Source organism: Gallus gallus, chromosome 4, assembly GCF_016699485.2.
Source record: "Gallus gallus isolate bGalGal1 chromosome 4, bGalGal1.mat.broiler.GRCg7b, whole genome shotgun sequence".
Lineage (NCBI taxonomy): Eukaryota > Metazoa > Chordata > Aves > Galliformes > Phasianidae > Gallus > Gallus gallus.
In genome coordinates, this window is record NC_052535.1 from 87,398,009 (window position 1) to 87,419,438 (window position 21,430).

A 21,430-nucleotide genomic window follows, 5' to 3' on the forward strand; every position below is an offset into this window, starting at 1 on the left:
ATGGAAAAGGCTGAGAAGTGTGAAGAACACATGCAGTACTAAGCTCTCTTTAAAGATGTATAAAATATTATTCAGTGACTACTACACTGAGCTCAAAATTTCAACCTTCATTTTCCAAGTGCTTAGTAACTTTTGTTCAATTTAAATACCCACAAAAGCTCTAGAATGAAGCATGTGGTAATAATTTCCAATCCTCTTGCAGTTTGTGTACTACAGTTCTTAAAGAAGTCTAAAGACCACAAAGATCAGTACAGTTGCAGCCATTCTGTTAGCATCACAGACAAGCCCCTTCATCTTTTTCTTTAATACCTCCTGCTACTTCGTACATAATGTTTAAGGCAAACTGAAACAGAAGTGCTCACAATATGAACTCTGAGAGAAAAAGAAAACTTTTGAGTTACATCAGTTCAATTTGTATAGTATATCATAGAATCATCACAGAATGGCCTGCGTTGAAAAAGACCTCGAAGATTGAGTTTCAACCCCCATGCCATGGGCAGGGTCACATATCACTGGTATCTTTCTATGACAGTTGACAGGCTTTAATGGTAATATATACAACAATGGTAATATATACAACAATGGTAATATATACAACAATGGTAATATATACAACAATGGTAATATATACAACAATGGTAATATATACAACAATGGTAATATATACAACAATGGTAATATATACAACAATGGTAATATATACAACAATGGTAATATATACAACAATGGTAATATATACAACAATGGTAATATATACAACAATGGTAATATATACAACAATGGTAATATATACAATTTTTCTATCCAAATAAATTTGAATAACTAAATATAATTGCATAACAGAGTATAATAATAACAAAAAGAATGTAACCCTGTTATGTTACCAGGTATGCATACCAAAAACAAGTCTGGCCTTTTCAGTTTTAAGTAACAGTCAGAAAAATGATGGCTGAGGAATGATGATAAAGTACGGGTGATAAAGTGCTGAGGATCCTAGTTTTACTTTGTCTGAGAAGAGGAGGTCAACACTTCATCCTCTATGACACAGCGCTGCAGGTTTCTATCTGGTGAACCGTATAAAACCAGAATGGCAACCAAGCAGGGAACAAAGGAAAGTCTCTAACAGTCAAAGAGACTGAGAGTCAAATGAGATAAAAAAAAAACAATGAAAGATGATCTAGAAAATAATATTCCCAACTCCTTTTTACCTGTCAAGTTAAACCAGCAAGGGAAGAGAAATTTTTCATTTCAGATCTGTCTGCCACACTGGAAAGAACAGACAGATGCAGCTTAAAGCCTGGCATTTCTTGTTCTGTGTCCACGTGTACACTACTTTGTCAGTCCTCAATTCTTGCTATTAGCAATAGTGTCATCAAACATATGCTCCTAATGTGTTAGCATGTCCATAAGGTGCATTCATTCCTGGTTGGAAATAAATGACATAATGTTCACTTATCTTGAACAAGCCAGTTAAAACTCCGTTGCACTCAGTGTCATGAACACAGGTGTCTATCTGACAGGGAGTTTAGTGTTCATGTAAGATGCTCATAAAAAAGCTTATTTTACCTGGCATGGACCAGTATAAAATGAGCCAACTGATAGTAACCAGTGTTATAGTAAGAATATAGCTGCACGTTTTCAGTTACTCTAACAAGTGCTTCCATTATGTCAGGCAGAAACTTCTCAAATAAAGTCCATTTCCCCTTTTATAAAGGATGAAAATACTGCCACCAACTTTTTAAATCCACCACATTCCAATAGCAAATGAGATCATACTAGACATATGTGAAAGCACGAAGTCACTTGGTTTCAAAAGAAATACAAGTATGAATATAGCAGGTTCACGAAAACGTTTAAAGAGACCTTGTATGGTAGAATGAAGGAAGCAGACTTAAAGAATACGACCTAAGTATAAGACAGGGAAGAAAGAGAGAGAGATGAATACAGATTGTGCCTCATGCATGCATTTTCCTTAAGTTTTTTAATCCAATTCCTTTTCCAGAGAAGTGAAAACTATCTGCCAGTGGCTCAAGAAAATAAATATAGAATCAATTTCTTCCCTTGGTTGGAACTAGATGATCTTTGAGGTCCCTTCCTACCCAAATCATTCTAAGATTCCCTTCCAAAATGAAGAGGTGTACCTAAGAATGAAGAGGTGTAAGCTTCCCCTATTTTGGGCCTGTATTAGAATAACCTTATAAAGAATATATGCTTAATTAAAATATTTCAAGCAGAGTAATAAAAGCTTAATCGTTCTCAACTTTGGAGTGTAGATATATGTAATTTGCTGGGAAAAATTGAATAGGTTAATATATATCCCCTGGAAACAACTCAATATTCTGTAACCGTTCAGTAAGCTTAGGTTCATTATGCTTCTGTATGAATACCTTCTAATAAAAGAACTTACTATCAGCACAAGCAGACGCATTTCCATTACTATGGAGCAACATGAAACGAACAAGGAAAATTAATTCCAGTTGCAAGTCTTATTTCTCCAAAATCCTTCTTTGAAAACTTACATTTTAACCATTTGTAGAAGGAGGTAAGATTTGAGAACAAGGAAAAGAGGAAAAACAAGCCTGCACCTTAGTGAGAGGTGTAATGCCACCTTTAAATGTGGCAAAATTGTCTAAAGGCACATGTCTAATAATACGATGTTCACAAACACAGTTTTAGCTTGCAGTTTCACAACCTGAAAGGTCAACACACTGTTATACATCTTAAGTTATACTCCTTTTTACTGCAGGTCACAGTTGGAATATTGTGTGCAGTCCTGGGGACCCCAGTACAACACAGAACTCAACTTACTGGAAAGAGTCCAATGTAGGGTCACCAAAATAATCAAAGGACTGGAGTAGCTCTTTTGTGAGGAGAGGCTGAGAGTGCTGGGGCTACCACTCTTTAGGAGTTGCACGCTACTTGAAGATATTGCCTCAAACTATGAGCATTTGCTGCTCAGGCACACAGTATTCGAGAACACTACCTACTTATGAGGTCGTAGAAAGGGATACTAAAATCAATTTACAAACAAGAGTCATAATTGTGCAATTCTGACCACGTGATTAAATCAAAAACAAAATTCATATCTAAATTTCTCTATCTGAAAAGCAATGTCCGCTTAAAAGTATCCCAAAGTCACAGCTCTGGTTAGCTTCAAACCATTGCATTTTGCAACCAAAATCAAACATAACTAAATGTACTTATATGTATTTGTATCTATACTGAGGTGTATACCCATTAGAGTCTATAGTCCTAAACAATTAATACAGGAAAGAAAATAAATACCCTGTCAACGTATCTATGCCCTGAATTCTTTCAACTTCACGTAAAAGTCAGTCTTCATATATTGAAGTGAATTTGAAAAAAAATACCACTGCTTTTCAGAACATGGATCTCATATAATTAGGTTAATTACCACTTCAAAGCAAAGCCTCATAATTAGCATATTCTTTTAACAATCAAGCTTATTTTGTAGTCTGTTATAGATTGATGATGACATCCAGCAAATTAAGTTACTGAAAAATAAGAAAGTAAAGAAGTTCTTAAAATTACTGTCAAGAATGAAGCTAAAAAGGATTACAAACTTGGATACCAAAATCTCTTCCAAAGACTACAGAAGTCATTAGAAGCGTACATACAGGAACTTATACTGCTTGAGATCATGCCTCTTAGATTTCTAAAGCAGTACTTCAGAATTCTTACTGAATATCATTTTCATGTTGGAACATTTTCATTTCAGAGCATGAATCATATACTTGAATTTTGTTTAAATTAGTTCTAAAATATTATTTACTCTCTGGATGCTACCAGAAATAGCCTGTAAATCCATAGTGCATGTTAATTTAACACAATTTCTCTTTATTGATAAACCCACATAGAAATGAAATATATCCCAAGTCATTAGAGTACCATTAAAAGACAAAACTTGAATCATTCACCTAATCTTCCTTGATCTACATCCAATTTGTCAACATCATTTCTGAGAACGGGGAATCCTTCCAATAATAATCTCATCAATGTTTTGTTATAACAATAATACTGTCTCACTAAATTTATTCAATACCCACCAGTTGGATCCATTTAAAGATCACATTATCTTTTGCATCACTGCTCATGTAGTGTGTGATTGACAATATTTATTTCTAATACGTTTAATTCACACATGGCTTTTTTCTTCCAAGATAACTACCTGCAAAAGCACTCAGAGTTGCACTTTAAAAGTACATTTGATATAAAACCATTATAGCTCTTTAAGTTATTATATCAGCAGTTATAACTGCTGCAATAATATGAAGAGTTTTATTTTAATCACTGAAAAAACTACTACATTAAATACTTTTATATGCACAAGTTTACAATACCAACAAGATTTTGCTTGGACAGAAAAAAAAGTTCAACTTTGCTGAGCTGCATCTTGTTCTATGTCTTCAAGGACACAAGTAGAAGAAAGATATTACGAAAATTATTCAAATTACTTTGAGCACCAAGCTTAGCATTTGGAATTTCCTGGAAGGAATGTCACTTTCTGAAAACTATTCCATGAAACATTTGCAAGAAAGTGGTATGAAGGAAAACCAAACTGGAGAAAAGATAGACCAGCTTCAAAATCCCATGGTACAGTTTCAGCAATCTAGATGACAAAGGCTATTTCAGCGACTTTACCAGCTTTTAGCTCTGCACTTGCTTGCACTAATTCTCACCTTTTGAAAACTCCACACGTATGGGAAAGATTCATCCAAGTCCCCCTCTCCCTTGGTTGCCCCACTGCAATTGATTCATTGCTGCAACGGAGCAGCAACCAGAAATACTGACAAAACTCCCTAGTGTTTATTCTAGCTTAATACTCAGTTTTTTGTTGTCGTTTTTTTAATATAAATCGTTTTTCTTTTTAATCAAGACAGTGGCCTCATTTCTGTTACACTCCTTTATTCAGTCATGGTGGGGAAAACTTCAGCCTAACCATCAAGCTCTTCTTGTAACCTAAACAGTGAGGCTTAGGGGCAGCACTAAAATACATACAGTCTATCTAAATCACTTTTTTTTTTTTTAAACCATACTCCATATCTTCTCACTGAATGCATATTTATTCTGTGTGCCTCTCTTTGTTGTTTGGCTATAGTCACACCTCTGGAACCAAAGAATCTGACTTGAGGAATATAGATGGGTCTCATTTTGTGAGATCAACTTTGTGGACAGGAAAGAGCATTCATCTTACATTCATACAGTAGAGAAAGCCATAACATGACCTACACAACAACATCAAGTCAGATGATATATATATTCATTGTAGTAGCCAAGACACCCAGCAAATTCTTTTTTAGAGCTCACTGCACATTAATATATTAATGCTACAGTGGGACCTATTCAATAACACTACCTGTCAGATTGAAGAGACAAAGTAGTAATCTCTTTTTTAAATTATACCATGATGAAAATGGTTTTGGCCATACCAAATAAAGTTAAGAACATTTTGGACTTGCCTGCTAACCTTAAGCCACTAAGAATTTGCTAATGCTGACCAAGATCAAAGCACTTCTTAACAGATGGAATGCAGCATGTAAAAATGCAAAGCTATACAGTAGAGTAGTTCTGTTTAGCCATAAGCTTTTTCAGTCACTATTTTCTGCAAGCCTACAGTAGTCCCAGCAAAGTTACATCTCCTGGTATGATACAGCATTAACATTTTTTTCTCACCATCTCTCCACACTGGCTTGTGTGACTAAAGCAGCCAGTGCATTGTCTTGCTCTGAGTTGGAGCAGTGGATGAGACCTGAACCCTCCAAGTCTTCATTCTTCCCACAGAAAATGCTATCCTTCATATGCATAAGCCCAGATATACAGACACTACGTAAATATATTTTAATAGTGAATAACATCACTGTAAGGGTCTGGAGGGCAAGAGCTGTGAGGATGGCAGCCTGCAGCCATTCACAGGGAGTGGAGGGGCAGAGCTGAGCTCTGCAACAGGGCCTGAGGGAACAGCATAGAGCTGTGTCAGGGAAGGGGCAAGTGGGAGTTTAGAGAAAGGGTCTCTACCAGAGGGTAGTGGGCATGGAACAGGATGCCCAAGGCAGTGGGCACAGCCCCCAGCTGCTGGAGCTCAAGGAGCACTGGGACACTGCTCTCAGACATACAGTTTAGGGTGGTCCTGTGCAGAGGCAAGAGTTGGACTTGATGGTCCTTGTGGGTCCCTGCCAACTTGGAATATGCTCTGATTCTATGAAGGCAAACAGATCAACAAGGTCCAGACCTTGCAGGACACTACATACTATAAATAGTTCACCATTTTCCAGTCAGGGATAATATTAATAGAAAAGATAAAATCTAGTGAGATGCTCTTTCAGTCAGCACAACTCTGAGAAGTACACAGAATATCCTAACTGGGGTTCAAAGGGAGGCACAGATGTCAGTAAATCTGATGACAAAGAAGAAAGTGTGATGGAATGACCACAGCAGACACTTCGTGCAGAATGCAATAGAATAAAAAGCAGCGTTGAAATAAATAGATACCTGATAACTTTTAGTTCAGGTGCTATTTTAAATGTTAAATATAAAGTCAGGGAAAGTAAGGTGAATTCCGCAACTTTGGAACAAAGAAATCCTTTTTATCTGTGATATAAAGTTCAGTTTCAGTTAGAAAAGAAAAATTCCAAACAATTTTTGAGAGGATGCAGCTTCACTGCTATTGGGCATCACATAATGAGTCCTTGTTGGAGCAGCTCAACCTCTTGCTCTCCCCGAAACGCCGTGAATCAACAGAAATAGAGCTTTCATGGAAAATAACTTTGCAATTTGGAAAATAAGTGTTGCTCAAATAAAACATAATAAATTGGACCTTACAATGTCACTGAATTGAGCTCAAACGATCAAAAAAAATGAGCCTTCATAAGTCATTTTCTTTTAAGTATGTCCTGGAGAGAGTTTCAGCTGAATCTAGCTATTAAATAGAGAAATTGCACAAAAATGCTGCACAATTACTAACAGGAGTGGAACAAGTGCTTAAGCCATACAGTGCTCCATCACCTATAAAAGTACTTCTGGAACCTGTTTTAAACATGTATACACACTCACTAAGCCTCCAAAAGGAACCCTGTGCTGAATGGGAACGTGTGCAGTGCTGTGGTTCAGAGGCAGCTTGTTGATGATAGCAATCAATGATATATTTCCTGTGGAGATTAATTAGCGCACCAGGTTTGTGGTTGAAACGTGATAAAGTCCATGCTCACCAAACACAAATAGCATCTGAATAATTTGAAGGGTTAGAAACATAAATACATTTCTCATAGCAATCAGTTCACTTTCAAAATATACTGCATAAGGGATTAAATTAGGCTCAAATGAATTGCACTAATTGAAACTATTTGGAATTCTGTCTTATGACATGTTTATTTTATATGTAGGTTACTCCACTGTATTGATTGATACTGCCTACCAGGAAAAAAAACAATCAATGACATCTGTCTGCCATAAGACATGTTATTGTTTCAGTCAAAGTTACTATAACAGGCCTCAGATTTCTGCATGTGATCATGAATGGAAATACTGAATTGTCTCCTCACAGCAAAACTAAAAGGCCAAAATATGTCAGACTGAAGGAAAAACGTAATCAGACATGAAAAAAATCTACAAGAGGAAGACTCAGTGTTATTGTTCCAATTTTGAACTAATGCTTAATATTCCAAAAACTGAAAAAACCTAAATTACACAACTGCTGCATGGCTCCAATAATAAGTGTACACTTGTCGGACAGTCAGACTATTTAAAATACCTAAGCAAAACTACCATAAAGCACCACAGTTCAACACTAGCACTATGAATAAGCAAAGCATACCTTTCTCTTCAAAAATAGTACATAAATGCTATTCTCATTTTACCACGTTTGTACAAGACTGTTCTTGATATTTTTCCAAAGGAAAAGAATTGTGTTAATTTATATTATCTCTGGCATTAAATTCATATTTGCATTTAATTATTATGCAAAATACCTACAAACAAAAAACTAACCCATGAGACATTAAGGACAATCTCCACAAGCAATATTTTCAAGCTACACAAAGTATCAGGTAAATATATTTAAGCCCTTCACAAAAATTTAATTCTTCTTTCTTACAAAAGCCATCCACAGTCTGACAAATAAAACCGTCATTCATTTTGTTTACTAGCATGAAAGTGAGACTAAGAGGCACTAGCAGTTAAGGATATATATTGCATATTTCATTTTAACTAAAAATAAGCCATAGAATTGAAGTTATAAGCAGTTATAAACTCAGAGAACAAAATTACCTTATATTTGTAACTATTTGTGAAATTGAAGCCAGAGAACAGAAGCACATCACAGTCACTAACTTCAACAAGTTTGAGAATGGAAACTCTAATTCCTCTTTTGAATCATTTTTTAAAAATAAATAAATCTCACTAACAATAATGTGAAAAAAGACACATGGTAGGGTACATCTGTTAGACAATGACTGAGTAAATGGGTGCTCCAGCAAGTTCCACCACTGTGACAGCACGAGAAAGTTTTAATTAGTTTGCTAGTTCAGGGCTGCCTAGAATAAATGTAATTCCGTCATTTCTAATGCATTCTCATGATCAGTTAATGGATTTCTTTTTTTTTTTTTTTTTGCCTCCAGCTCAGATAACCCTCCTTTCTTATAATTTCTTCTAAATCAATTCATAGGTTATCCATATTTTCTCATCTGGAGCAGTAATGAACTTGTCTAAAATTCAAGTTTTAATACACCATTCTCCTGACTTGCTGCAGCGTTCTTTCTCAAATCCAGATCACATTTCTATACTACTTCCTAGAACTTTAGTAGAAATCACTGAATCTTCCACCATCTGCAAATCTGTCACTCACTTATGGGCCTATATATACACTGAGTTTAGAGCCTTAATCCACCTCCACACACCCACCCACCCACACCCCTTAAAGAGAACAAAAAGGATTGATGAGCATTTTTTGAGCCTAAAGGCAGACTAGTGCCTCACAGTCTCCGTTTTTTCAAGCACTCTCCAAAATCATACAGAGTTGGTTATCCAAAAGGATCTTCTAGATTAGTCAAGTCTGATGCCAAAATGAAACACAGACTTATCTTGATGGTGCTAAAAACAAAACTTAAAAAAAAATGCTATACAGGATCATAGGATGTTGTTTACTTTAAATTCCTGATGAACGTCAGATCATAGTGTTCAGAACATGTGCTGTGGGCAGGGCTGCCAATCAGCAGAACAGAATTTACATATTACAGAATCATGGAATGGCCTGGGTTGAAAAGGACTTCAAAGATCATCTAGTTTCAACCCCCTTGCTACGTGCAGGGTCGCCAACCACCAGACCAGGCTGCCCAGAGCCACATCCAGCCTGGCCTTGAATACCTCCAGGGATGCGGCATCCACAACCTCCTTGGGCAACCTGTTCCAGTGCGTCACCACCCTCTGAGTGAAAAACTTCCTCCTAATAACTAACCTAAACCTCCCATCTCAGTTGAAAACCATTCCCCCTTGTCCTATCACTGTCCACCCTCAGTGCACTTATGATTTCAAATGGAACAGATTAAATATTTAATTTGCTAAAATAAGCTTTCAACGTTCTCTTTGGGAAGCACTTTGAAATTTTTTAAGGAGACGGAAGTCATTGCACCTAGTGTGTATGCACAGTTCTTGTGGAGCTAGTCACAGCATAAGCAGACTGCAATTCAAGCCCAAACAAAGATAAATGAGATACTATTCTTACTTGACCAGACTGTTTATGTAGTTTTAAGAAGGAAAAAAAAAATTCTTTCAAGCTGGGATGGTTGTCAACTTGTCTGAGAAAAACAAAGAGCAACTGAATAACTTAAGCTAAAAATGCAACAGATAAACACATTCTGAAGATAACACATTTCTTCTCACTTGAAGCTTTCAAGATTGTGTTTATGTGGCTCACAAAACATGCTTTTGTCAAACATACTTTACTGGATTCAAACTAGAGGAGAATAGGTAAAGCCAGTTACTTCTCTAGAACAAGAAATCAATCACACGTTCAAAAAGTATGAACATATAAGAAGAACTATTTTAGAAACCTATGAAATAAGGAAATCAGAATGGAAATATTCAAAAACTTTGAATAAAAAAATAAGCAGACATTGTTCTTGTACATCTAGATTGTGTATTATTTCCTCTAGCCTTACTGACATACTGCTGAAATAGAAAATAAATATAAAAGTAAAAAAAATATAACTGTAAGGACCTTGAGAACCTTAGTTGAAGAAATCCACATCATATACACCAACTTGTAATTTCTGTATTTACATTTGTTGAGGAACACTATCAAATTAAAATCTAGCTAAACCAAACAACTGAAGGAAATTCATAAATTGCAAAATTACAGTGAAGCTTTTGCTGTTGCATTCTCTCTTCTGAGCACAACATTGAAAAAGAAAGTGGAAGGAAAATAGGAAATTCATTCACATTAAACTCAGTATTTTACTTTTTTCAGCAACAGACCGTGGTACCACAGCAGCCTTGCTTCCCATGCCAGCAGGTGGACCAGACTAACAGAGAGCTCATAACCTAGTTTTTAGTTCATGTTGCAATGACTTCTATATTTTAGCTCATCCTCCATATCATCAGCAAAATTTTATAATGAAAGTTAATTATCACTTCATCAACAGATAGATATATGCTTCCCTTCATTTCTTTGTCTTTGAGTCTGTAAAGTTGTGTGTAGTATTAGATACACATCAAGAATAATTTGTAGACAGACTGTGTAATTTTTTTCAGAAGAATAGGATTAACTTCTTTGGAAAGTGAATATCTTTAAGGAGTATACATTGATATCATTTTTAGAGAATTAAAGTATTAAGGATTTATATTTGATATCTGGTTTTTTTTTTTTTCTGAAAACAAAACCATCATGAAGCCTAGTCTCATACTCAAAACAAGGTCTAAAATTTCTATGCAGCAGACCAATCCCAAGGATCCACAACACCTATGAGAAAACTGTTAGTAACAGGTGGTTGGACAGATGGCATTGGTGGAATTCTTCATTTTTATCATAGTTAGCATTACTAGGAGAAAAATGATTTGTGTATTTCAAATAATGGGGCAACCCATCTTACTAGGATAACCATCTGACTAGGATAGTTACATAACCATCTACCTATTACGAACAGCAGTACAGGAAAACAAATACACCAGACAACAGTCTCAGCAAATTGCCCTAATGATAACAAAAGTTTGGTATCTACTGCCATATTTCTACAGATCACATTACTCCTGTCTCTCCATGCATTCACAGCATATTTAAGTCTGTACAAATACAAGAATCTCGATACGCATAGATAAATGAAGATGGTATCTGACTACATAAAATCTCATCTATCTAGTTAAAAACTGTGTATCAGTAATGTATGTGAATATGTTTGATAGGATGAGAGGGAATGGCGTCAATTTGAGCCAGGAAAGGGCCAGGTTGGATATTAGGAAAAACTTCTCCAAAAGAGTGGTCAGGTGTTGAAAAGACCTTCACAGGGAGATGGTGAAGTCACTGCCCCCAAGGTGTTCAAGAACCATGGAGATGCGGCACTGAGGTACATGGTTAGTGGGCAAAATTGGTGGTAGGTGGACGGTTAGACTAGATGATCTGGGAGGTCTTTTCCAACCTTTATGATTTCATTATAATATACGTTCCTTAGCATCATTTTCATCATACCATTCTAGTCCACGTGGAAAAAAATAATAATAATAATGGAAAAGCTTGTTTAATTTGGTTGATTGGTTTTGTTTTCAATGTGAATCTGTGTCCCACCACAACTCCACAAACCAAGGGTATGTGCTCCAGTCAGACCCCTAGCTTAAAATTGACTGATTCATAAATTTCTTATCTGCTGTTGAAAGTCAAGCATAACTAAACAGTTGTTGCTACTGTATTAACACTCATACATTCACATTATAAATTATTTGGAATTAGGACCTCTGAACACATTTGAAGAAAGCTTTCCTCTATAAATCACAAACAAAAAACTACTTAAGAATTTACTATCTAGTATTATTAAGATAATTACGTATAATCAGTAAATATAGAATCATGCTAATGGCTGAGACAAAAGAAATATGAGACACTCACCTGAGTAACGAGTGGCTCCAGTAGCCTCTCTACTGTGAGAGTCCTGATTTCCAAACTTTTGGGGTCCCATTTCAAAATGATAGGTGACGTTGCAGAAGTCATACTCCCTAGAACAGACAAAACAACACAAAAGCCATGAATATTCATAGTGTAATGTCAAAATATTGAATTTTAGGGAGCAGCACGCTTTCTATTCCTATGCACATATAATATTTCTTTGTAACCTTACTCATCTTGTTTCTCTACTCCTGAAACTTCCCAGGTGCACCACTGCCACATCCACCGAGTGATTAAACACTTCAATTCAGAAAATCCTTCTCTCCTACACCCGTAAGGACAGATATGTTACCAAGTTGCATACATCCAGTATTGGATGCATTTGGTATGGATTTGGTAGCAGGGATCTTTGAGATGTCTGTGAGAAGAGACCATACGCTCTCTCATGCTGAACAAGTCTGCTTCCAACCACTTTCACAGCAAAATCAGTTTGAGAAACAGCTCTGCAAATCCCAAAGTTAGAGAAGGAGGGGAAGTTCCCCTGAAAGCCCCTGAATTTTTGTAATAGACCACAGTGGAGCAGGAGCAGTCCACGGAGGACAACACTAGAGCCCGTGGGCTTTTCTGAAGGGACTGCAGCCTGGGCAGAGCCCACACTGGAGCACTCTCTTGACAGAAACTGCGGCCCATGGATAGGGGCAGGCTCACCCACCCCAAGGACTGCGGCTCATCACCAGGCAAGGTCAAGTCACCACACAAGGAATACATTCTGCCTTTCAAATAAAAGTACCCTGCAGTAGCTAGGATTTCTCAATTTCAAACCAAGAACAGTAGTACTCATTCAAAAACAAAAAAGGATTTTCAAGACCATCCTCAGTTATTTACCATTTCAGGTTTTAGAGAAATTTTTAAGATAATTATCATTATTTTTAAAAATTCAGAAAAAAATCCATCTATCAGGTTGGAAGATGCATACAAGTCTGCCTCACAGAGCTGGAAATCTGCATGGGAAGCAATAAAATTACAAGGTGACAAGTCATGTCACTTGTCAGCTAGTTTACCCACTAAAAAACACTGAAAAATCTGATAAAAATAAATGGTAATTCTAGTTTAGCTATTTCCTTCATTATAATCATGAATAAGTATAATAAAACAACTTCCTTCATTATAATCATGAGTAAGTATAATAAAACAACTAGAAGTCCCATATAACTGGAAGACTAAGAACTGTAGTAGAGAAAGTAATTTTATTTTATACATTGCCTAAAGTAAGATTCAAATCAAGTCCTCTTTACATAATATCCCAAATGTTAAAAGTTGTTAAAAAAAACTTGCCACGTTTAGCTAACAAATTACTTACAGTAATACAAAACAAAGAACTTAAGTGAACAAAAAATCAAGAGCACAGAAATTGCTCTTTCAATAGCAATCTACAATGTTGATTTCAATATGGAACACATTCTGTACTTATCAATATCATCTAGTACACACAAATAAGTTCCACTGCTTTATGGAGAAGAATGTCTGACAAATTACTACCAATTAAAATCAACAGACTGGTAAGTTTATGTAAAATCAATTCACAGTCTGTGAAAGATTTTCAGTGCATTAATAGCAGACAACTTTGTAGTTCTTGCACAAAAAGAGAGGTAAATCAGAACTCACTGATCAGTGTACTTATAAATCACATTTTTTTACAGGCCTCCATCTGCTCTCATTTACAAACATTCAGTAGCAGAATTAGATTATAGTATCTAGTGTCACCCAAAATTACTATTATTCAGCTTCCACTGTTGTGCAAAGAACCATAAGTCTTCACGCTTCATAGCACTGAAAGTACCCACATGTATCATTATAGTAAAGTATGAGATGGTTTCTCATTGCTGTAAACATGGTCAGTGTGAGAGCAATTCTCATTTTTTCATCAGATAACATTTAATTATCTTTCAGAACCTATAAGTGTCTCTAGAAAGATGGTTACTACTCCAGTTGGACTCTGTATTCACAACATAAGTCTTAGGCAGACAATGATTCCAGTCATTAGTTTATGAGTTCTGATACTTATAAAAGTGTGAAATAACAGTTTCTTTCTATTTAATAAGTACACTTTTCCTCATTAACTATTAACACAGATACAGAAACATTCACCTCTCACAAAGCAAAAAACTAATTAAAAGCTGTAACATAGACCAAAGTCTACAAAAGAAATGAGTTTCAGTGGATGGCAATCATACAGGTGACACAACATGCAAAGTGGACAACCTGTTGTTTCAGTGAGGAAAAGTGCCTCAGTTTCAACCTTCATTAAGAAATAACAAAAGTATCCTTCAAATTTCAATATGAAAGGATGAGTAACGCTTTCAACTATAAAAGATACACATACACGATAAAGCCTCATTAAGAGCTTATAAAAGTTTCTCATTTGCAGCAAAACTTACTCCAACAACACAAGCAAGTAAAATAAAACAATTAGTGCATTTTTCCTCAACATTCCTCCAGCTGCTGTCATAATAAAAGTTTCAAATAACAAAAGAATGTAAAGTTACCTGCACAACTGCAAGTATGTGAAGAGCTGATATTTCCTTGATATTGACTAATTCTTCCTTGCCATTTCTACAACAACCCTCCTGTATTGAGCAGCTGAATAAGGATTGCTTAGCTGGAGAAAGGAAAGGATGCTGACAATGTCTTAATCCTACTTTGACCAAATATCCCTTAAGCTGTTCCCTTCCAGCGCTTCACTGAAAAGAAACTGCTGATAGTTTGAACCTGGCTCGTGGTTTTGCAGTACGCATAAGGAAGACATCCTGGGTGATCAGAGGATAACAACATCTCATAACATTTCTCATACATAAAAATCTGTTATAATAGGCAGACGGAAAAAGAAAAAAGGAAAGGAGATCCCCTTTCCTACAACTGTCTAGGCTGAAATGATATCCATTATTTTCTTAGGTACCCTATTTTATATATATATATTTTAACTCCTCTCTGGACTTACCAATTTATTGCCATCTTTTTTTTAATGCTCAGCAACACTCCTAGAGAAAAATCTTTTTTTTTCCTCAAAATATTAAAGTAGGATTCTCATCTAAATTCCAGCCTCTGTAACTCAGAAATATGAACTGATCATTCTTTGGGGTAAATCCCACTAAATTAAACTTCCATTGTTGTGTAGTTAACAAGTCATTCTTAATAGCATAGTTTCATTCAAACTTATTCTCTGTTGTTTGCATATATTATCTACTGGAAGGCTGTGGTTACTAAGCAGGAATTCAAAATTTGACATTATTAAATAAGGAAAGTGTGTTAATAGCACTTTAGACATCAGAATTCTAGAGCGACTTTGCATAGATGACTGACAGTACTAATCCAGAAAATAACTCCATATTATTCAATAATGTATGTAAGGGATGCTATTGCCTAACTGTACTCCTCTCCCATAATACACGCTACAGTACGTCTACCTCGTTTTCAGGTTTTCCTCAATGCAGCAATACAGAATTTTCTGTTCTTTGCCCAGCCCAGCAGCTTCTTCAAGGTGAATAAAATTGCATTAGGAAGTCTGTCTTCAAAGTATCATCGATAAAGAAAATGATTGTTTTTTTGTTGTTGTTGTTTTTGTTTTGTTTTTTAAATCACTGATCCACTGGAGTGGATTGCACTACAGCCAAATTCTAGCTATGCCGGTGGAATTCTGTATTAAAATAGCAGCACCTAAAAATCTAACCCCACAGTCACCCTTAGCATTAACATGTTATAAACAGCACTGTTTTATCGTTTGGAACATTCTACAAAAGCACAGCAATTGGCATGTAATGTTGCTTGTTTGTGCACCATACTATAACATATTGTTTTCCTGCACAATGGACTTCTTTCCCTTGTGACTTACATATGTAAATGCCCAGTGAGGTGGACAAAAATCACTTATAAGTGACAGCACCTCTCATTTCTGTGCTGCGACTTAAACGTCATATTTAAGATATTTTGAGAGCAAAATGAACTCTACAACTCTTTTTAGAAATGCAAGTATTGCCAGCACAGAACAGGCCTCCAGCTGTCAGTCCAGTTCACATCTGCAATGTTGGATGTTGCAGAGATGAAAGAAAAGATAAAAGTCTCATATTGTATTAAAGGAATACCCATTCTACTTGATTCCTAACAAATCTATAGGATTAATCTGGCAGCAACACTAGATAGACTGTTAGCACTGATCTGTACTTGCAATATTACTACAGCAAGGCAAAAAAAAAAATGGCTTTCATAGGTGAGAAAGATGTCCAAAGTAGATAGCCCTGTTGGGCAGAGTTGGAGTTGGGCAAGAGGACCTTTAAAGGTCCCTTCCAATTCAAACAATTCTGTGATTCTACAATAAAGATGGAAAAAACTGCAAAAAATTTGCAAGGATGCAAAGTAATAGTTAACCCTTTTTTCCAAAGATTAAATTTATAATAGCTTTACTACTGAAGAGATTTATGTGGACTATTAAAAAGACTGTATACTTCACAAATCATTCCCTCACATCAAGTCTACAAGCTTTCATTCATGCTTTAAACCAATGTAATCTTCAAGGCTGAGAGGCCAGCTCAGCTCTTTCTGTGTGCACTTATTTTTTTGTTATACTAGTGCAATAAACTCTATCAGAACATAACCTGGTTGAAATATAACTAATCCTGCAAAAGGAAAACGAGTTTTCAGTTCCCTGCTTCACTTCAGAGCCACAAGAGGGACAGCACCAGCAGCAGGAAACACTCTGAACACAGCAGAGATGATGGGGAGGACTGGATTGCATCTGCATCGGCAGCATGGACACAAACTGCTTGGAGGTGCCTGCAAAACTGAATGATAAACATTCTGTGCTTTCTTGGATCGTGTCCTTATGTTTAGAACTGTGTCAAAACAAAAACTTTTCAACAGAGAGATGCTTATGCTAAGAATATGGAATTCCTTACGGCAGGATACACAGTGGATTGCAACAGATACAGAAAAATTCTGTCCAACTTCACAGAAGCATTTTTGTGCTTCACTGAGAGTCAGAAACCTAAGTACTTGACTGGTTATATCCCTTAATATGCCCATGGAGTTGAACAGCTTGCCATCAGTGATACATGAGCAGGTTCTGAATTACTAAGCACGATTACAGAGTATGTAAGAGCACAAACCAGCTCAGATCCTAGCACTGCGCACAGTCTGGAGGTCTCCACCTCTGAGCTAATCTGTCTGACAGAGGACTGTGGTGATATATATATATAGATAGATAGATAGATGCATGGTAATAGAAAAATCTCAGCTATTGGCAGTATTCAGTACCGCACGCTCTAGTATCTGGTCTGAATGGTGAAGTGCTATTGCAAGAAATCTGATATTTAAGGAGCGTGGCTTCCAACACTGTCCACCATCAATTTGCCCATTTTCTTTCTCAGGTAATACAAGAACAGAAGTTGAGACAGTCTCAATCCATTTCCCCTTCTTCTACCTCAATTAGTACAAGTAAAGGCAGGAGGACATAGAAAAGATAGAACATGCATAGCAATTGGAAGGAAAAGAAATCAAGGGAAAATACTAACAGTCCAGAGATTAACAATGAGGAGTAAAAGAGCAATGGAAAAATGAGTAGAGAACATCATTTTCTGCAGATAAAACCACATCTCATTAGTCAGTGACAGACAGTACAGCTTCCAGCAGAGCTGGCTGAAATGATAAAAGTTGACATGGGCAGTTCCTGTCACCTTGCTTAAAAAAGGGAAGAAAAAAAGAATAGGGGAAAAAAAAGATAGATCAAGATGGTTTGGAGAAGTATCTGTCTCTGCATGTTTAAATAACAAGTTTGTGACATACTTGCTTGTTTTGTTTCATAAATCCCTTCTTTCCTAAAACTTAGACAGGAAAAACAAACCAAAATAAACCTTTTGGCCCCAGTCCCAACTACATGGAATTTTTAACTTGAACTTTTCTAAGCTTTCAACTTCCTTTTGGATTCACAATCTTCTCCCCTTCTGCTCACCCTCCACCTCCACAGGGGGTTGAGATTCCCATCTGCCCTCAACAAAGTTCACACATGGAAGCAGTCTACTACAGAAACCTGAAATTCTACCCAGTAAACCATTTGTTAAGGAGGAAAAAGACCTTGACAAGGGGAAGATAATCTTGGTAACAAAGTCAATAAGATGGTGACCAAAGAATCCCCTGACATAGAAATGGAAAGGTTATAAGGCAACATCTGAATCATTCACATTTCTCAGTCACATTAAGGCTCCTTTTAGGAGACAACTGCCTACACCAGGAGCTGATTGAGCTGAGAAGGAAAACTACCCTTAGAAATTAAAGTGACTATGAAAAACTCATATGGAAGGTGTAAACTGCAGTGTAAGGGTCAGGGTAACAGGAAGTTTCCCCCTACATCCACCCACAGGACTTACATCCCTTTCTGCTTTAAGTAAAAGTGACAGCGTTTCACAACTCTGCATAAAGCATAGCTGCGTGCAACATTCAAGTTGTTTTGAATGTTGCATCTATACATGGCTTAGAAAAATAACTCTAGTTTAAAGGCTTACCAAGGCTTATCTGTGGCTCCGTGTTGACTATCAGGCAATCCTAACGCAAGAGCCCAATCTAAGAGACAGTGGGTACACATCCTGTTGGGTCCAGCAAACCTTTGAGCTACAACTGGTCATACCAGGCCACTTCAGAAAGAAGGTAGGGCAAACAGTAAGAAGAATCTGAGGACAATTTGTGGACAATGGGACTATTAATTCAGCCTGCTGTTGGAGTTCTGTATACAGAAGGTCCTCACTTTAGAGGATGCTCAACATAATTTCCAGTTCTTAGATAATAATCTAATGGCTGTCTGGCTGTGAGGAAAATGGGATTTGGAGAAAGATACCAGTAATAAAATGAAAAAGAGAGGGGGCTGGGGAGAATTGCTTTTTATTTTGTTCTCACAAATATTAAGACTACAATTGCTTGATATGAAAATTAATTTACTCTAAGATGGTAGCATTCATCCTGAATGAAAGTGCTTGAAAACTGATTTAAACAGCCAATCATAAATCCCTAAGTTTGAATATTTTTTCTTGTATTACTCACAAGAACATGTTTTTGTCCACTGCATAAATTTTAAAGTAAAGGTAGAAGAGCTTGCTAAAGTGCTAGGTGAAACAGAATTGGTAAAAAAATCTCTATCAAAAGGGAGTCAAAGCCCCAGCAAAAGACTGTCAAGTCATAACTGTACAAGCAAAGAGTTTCCCACAAATCCCTCTGTATTCACACAAGTCCTCAGTGCCTCCTAATAGAAGTCTTCTCACAGACTTCTGGAAGGGATCAAAGCCTCTGAGATCAATGCTGCTGAGATGCTGGTTCACACGGGGCCACATTGCAAGCTCAGAAAAAATAAAGATTTTAAATCAGGTCCTTCGTACACATTCTGTGCTATGCATTCTCACGCCATCACATTTCAAAAAAAAATGACATCAGGTATGTAACTACAGTTAAATAATACCTTTAAGTTATTCATATAGCTGTAGATATGACCAATTTACATAAACAGACATTATTTTTGTTCATAAAATAACTTTTAAAACTATTTCTTTTGAGCTCTGTTCCTACGACAGACAGACATTAAATTAATCCCAAGTCTTGCAAAAAGAGAAAAATAAATTTTATTCACTAATTCTACTTCCATTTTGTTATTTTTATTAGGTGTGTGAGACTGACACAGGCAATACCAATTTATATTTTATAAGAGCATAGAAGTATCAGGTATCTTTGGTTTAAACTATTCCACACTTTCTCTCCTTGAACACAGAATCACTCTCAATGATTAAAACAGTTCTTTAAAAAAAATTATTAAACGTGGCTCTTAACCATGATTTTGCAAGCTTCTGCATGTAGGGGTCATCCTTTCCCTAAGTTTCCATTTGCAATTTCTCAAACTTGGAAACTACAATTAATGTTAACTCTGTATTTCCCTGCAGCCTGTCTTCATTGCTCTGAGAGAGAAGAGCTATTCCACAAGATCAACCACTGCTACCTGCAAGTTGAATAATATACATGCTTTTCCTTATCTACAGCCAATGTTTTAGGGTGTGGTTTTGGTGTGTGTTTGTGCTTTTTAGTTTGGTTATCTTTTAAAGCGACAATTTCCCTGCTGGTTTGACTACAAAAGTGATGTTGACATCATAACCTCTATACATCCTTTTCCTTAATTAAGCTTTAAAAGCTTTTTGCTTTTGTCACTCCAATAGTAACACAATTTCCCTGCATTGAACAGGATCTATTAGTTACCTGACTACAGACAGAACCAGCCCAAAGCTTGCCCAATTCCACTGTGACACAGTGGATGACAGCAGTCTCCCCTTGCCCTTGTAAAGTCTACAAGCTCCAATACCAGAGAGATGGAGGTGTTTCATTTTCTGACTCCTTAACCAATGCATTAAACAGGTTTACTCTCAAACAAAGCCCTGTGGGAGCACAGTTGACATTTCCCTCTGCAAGAATTTATAGCCATTAATAACCCTTCTGAATGTTCCCACCAACTTCTAGAAGCAGATACCAGCAACAAGAGAATATGTGTATTTGTCAAACTGTTCATCTATTGCCTAGAAGATTCTGAGAGAAATCATCTAACCTTGTTGTTATTAAGTCTGCTTTTGCCTTTGAATGTATTAGGCTTCTTTAAGTTGTTCTCTCCCTAGCAAGTCCATCCAAAGTAGGTCTCATTGAAGCCATATGTATCATTCCATTATTATTTACGATGATTTCATTCACACCAAAAAGAAAAAAGCAAAACCCCATAATGGTGAGAATAAGAAGTTTTAAGAATAAGAACTAAATTGTTTAATGCTGCATGGTCTCTGATTACTAGAACTTGACATTATTCTTATGCTGATGGGTGTTTCAGATTAATCACATTGTATAGATAGCCAGCCATGCTGATATCCAAAAGCTTTTATCTTCCTCAGTTGTGCATTAACAGAATTTGCTGTAATTTCACTAGTTAATCCTGAAATACTATGCAACTGCATAAGAATCACATCAACTTCGGTATATTTTTAAATGAATTAATTTCATTAAAGGATAATACAGGTCTGTTTCTTTTTGGGACATAGAACCATAGAATGGCCTGGGTTGAAAAAGACCACAACGATCATCCAGTTTCAACCCCCCTGCTATGTGCAGGGTCACCAACCACCAGACCAGGCTGCCCAGAGCCACGTCCAGCCTGGTCTTGAATGACTCCAGGAATGGGGCATCCACAGCCTCCTTGGGCAACCTGTTCCAGTGCGTCACCGCCCTCTGGGTGAAAAACTTCCTCCTAAGTTTCTCTTT

At 36.5% G+C, this 21,430-nt stretch overlaps 1 protein-coding gene across 7 annotated transcripts in view; it reads right to left on the minus strand.

Annotated features, from left to right (window-relative positions):
- Positions 1–21,430, minus strand: part of CTNNA2 (catenin alpha 2) — a 454,729-nt gene that overhangs the window by 385,209 nt on the left and 48,090 nt on the right. For all 7 annotated transcript variants that reach the window (NM_205136.2, NM_001396955.1, XM_040698739.2 and 4 more), the window contains one exon: positions 12,110–12,216. In NM_205136.2, the coding sequence (NP_990467.2) occupies positions 12,110–12,211 (102 nt within the window). In that variant the 5' untranslated portion in view covers positions 12,212–12,216. Of the gene's footprint in view, positions 1–12,109; positions 12,217–21,430 lie in introns of those variants that run through there.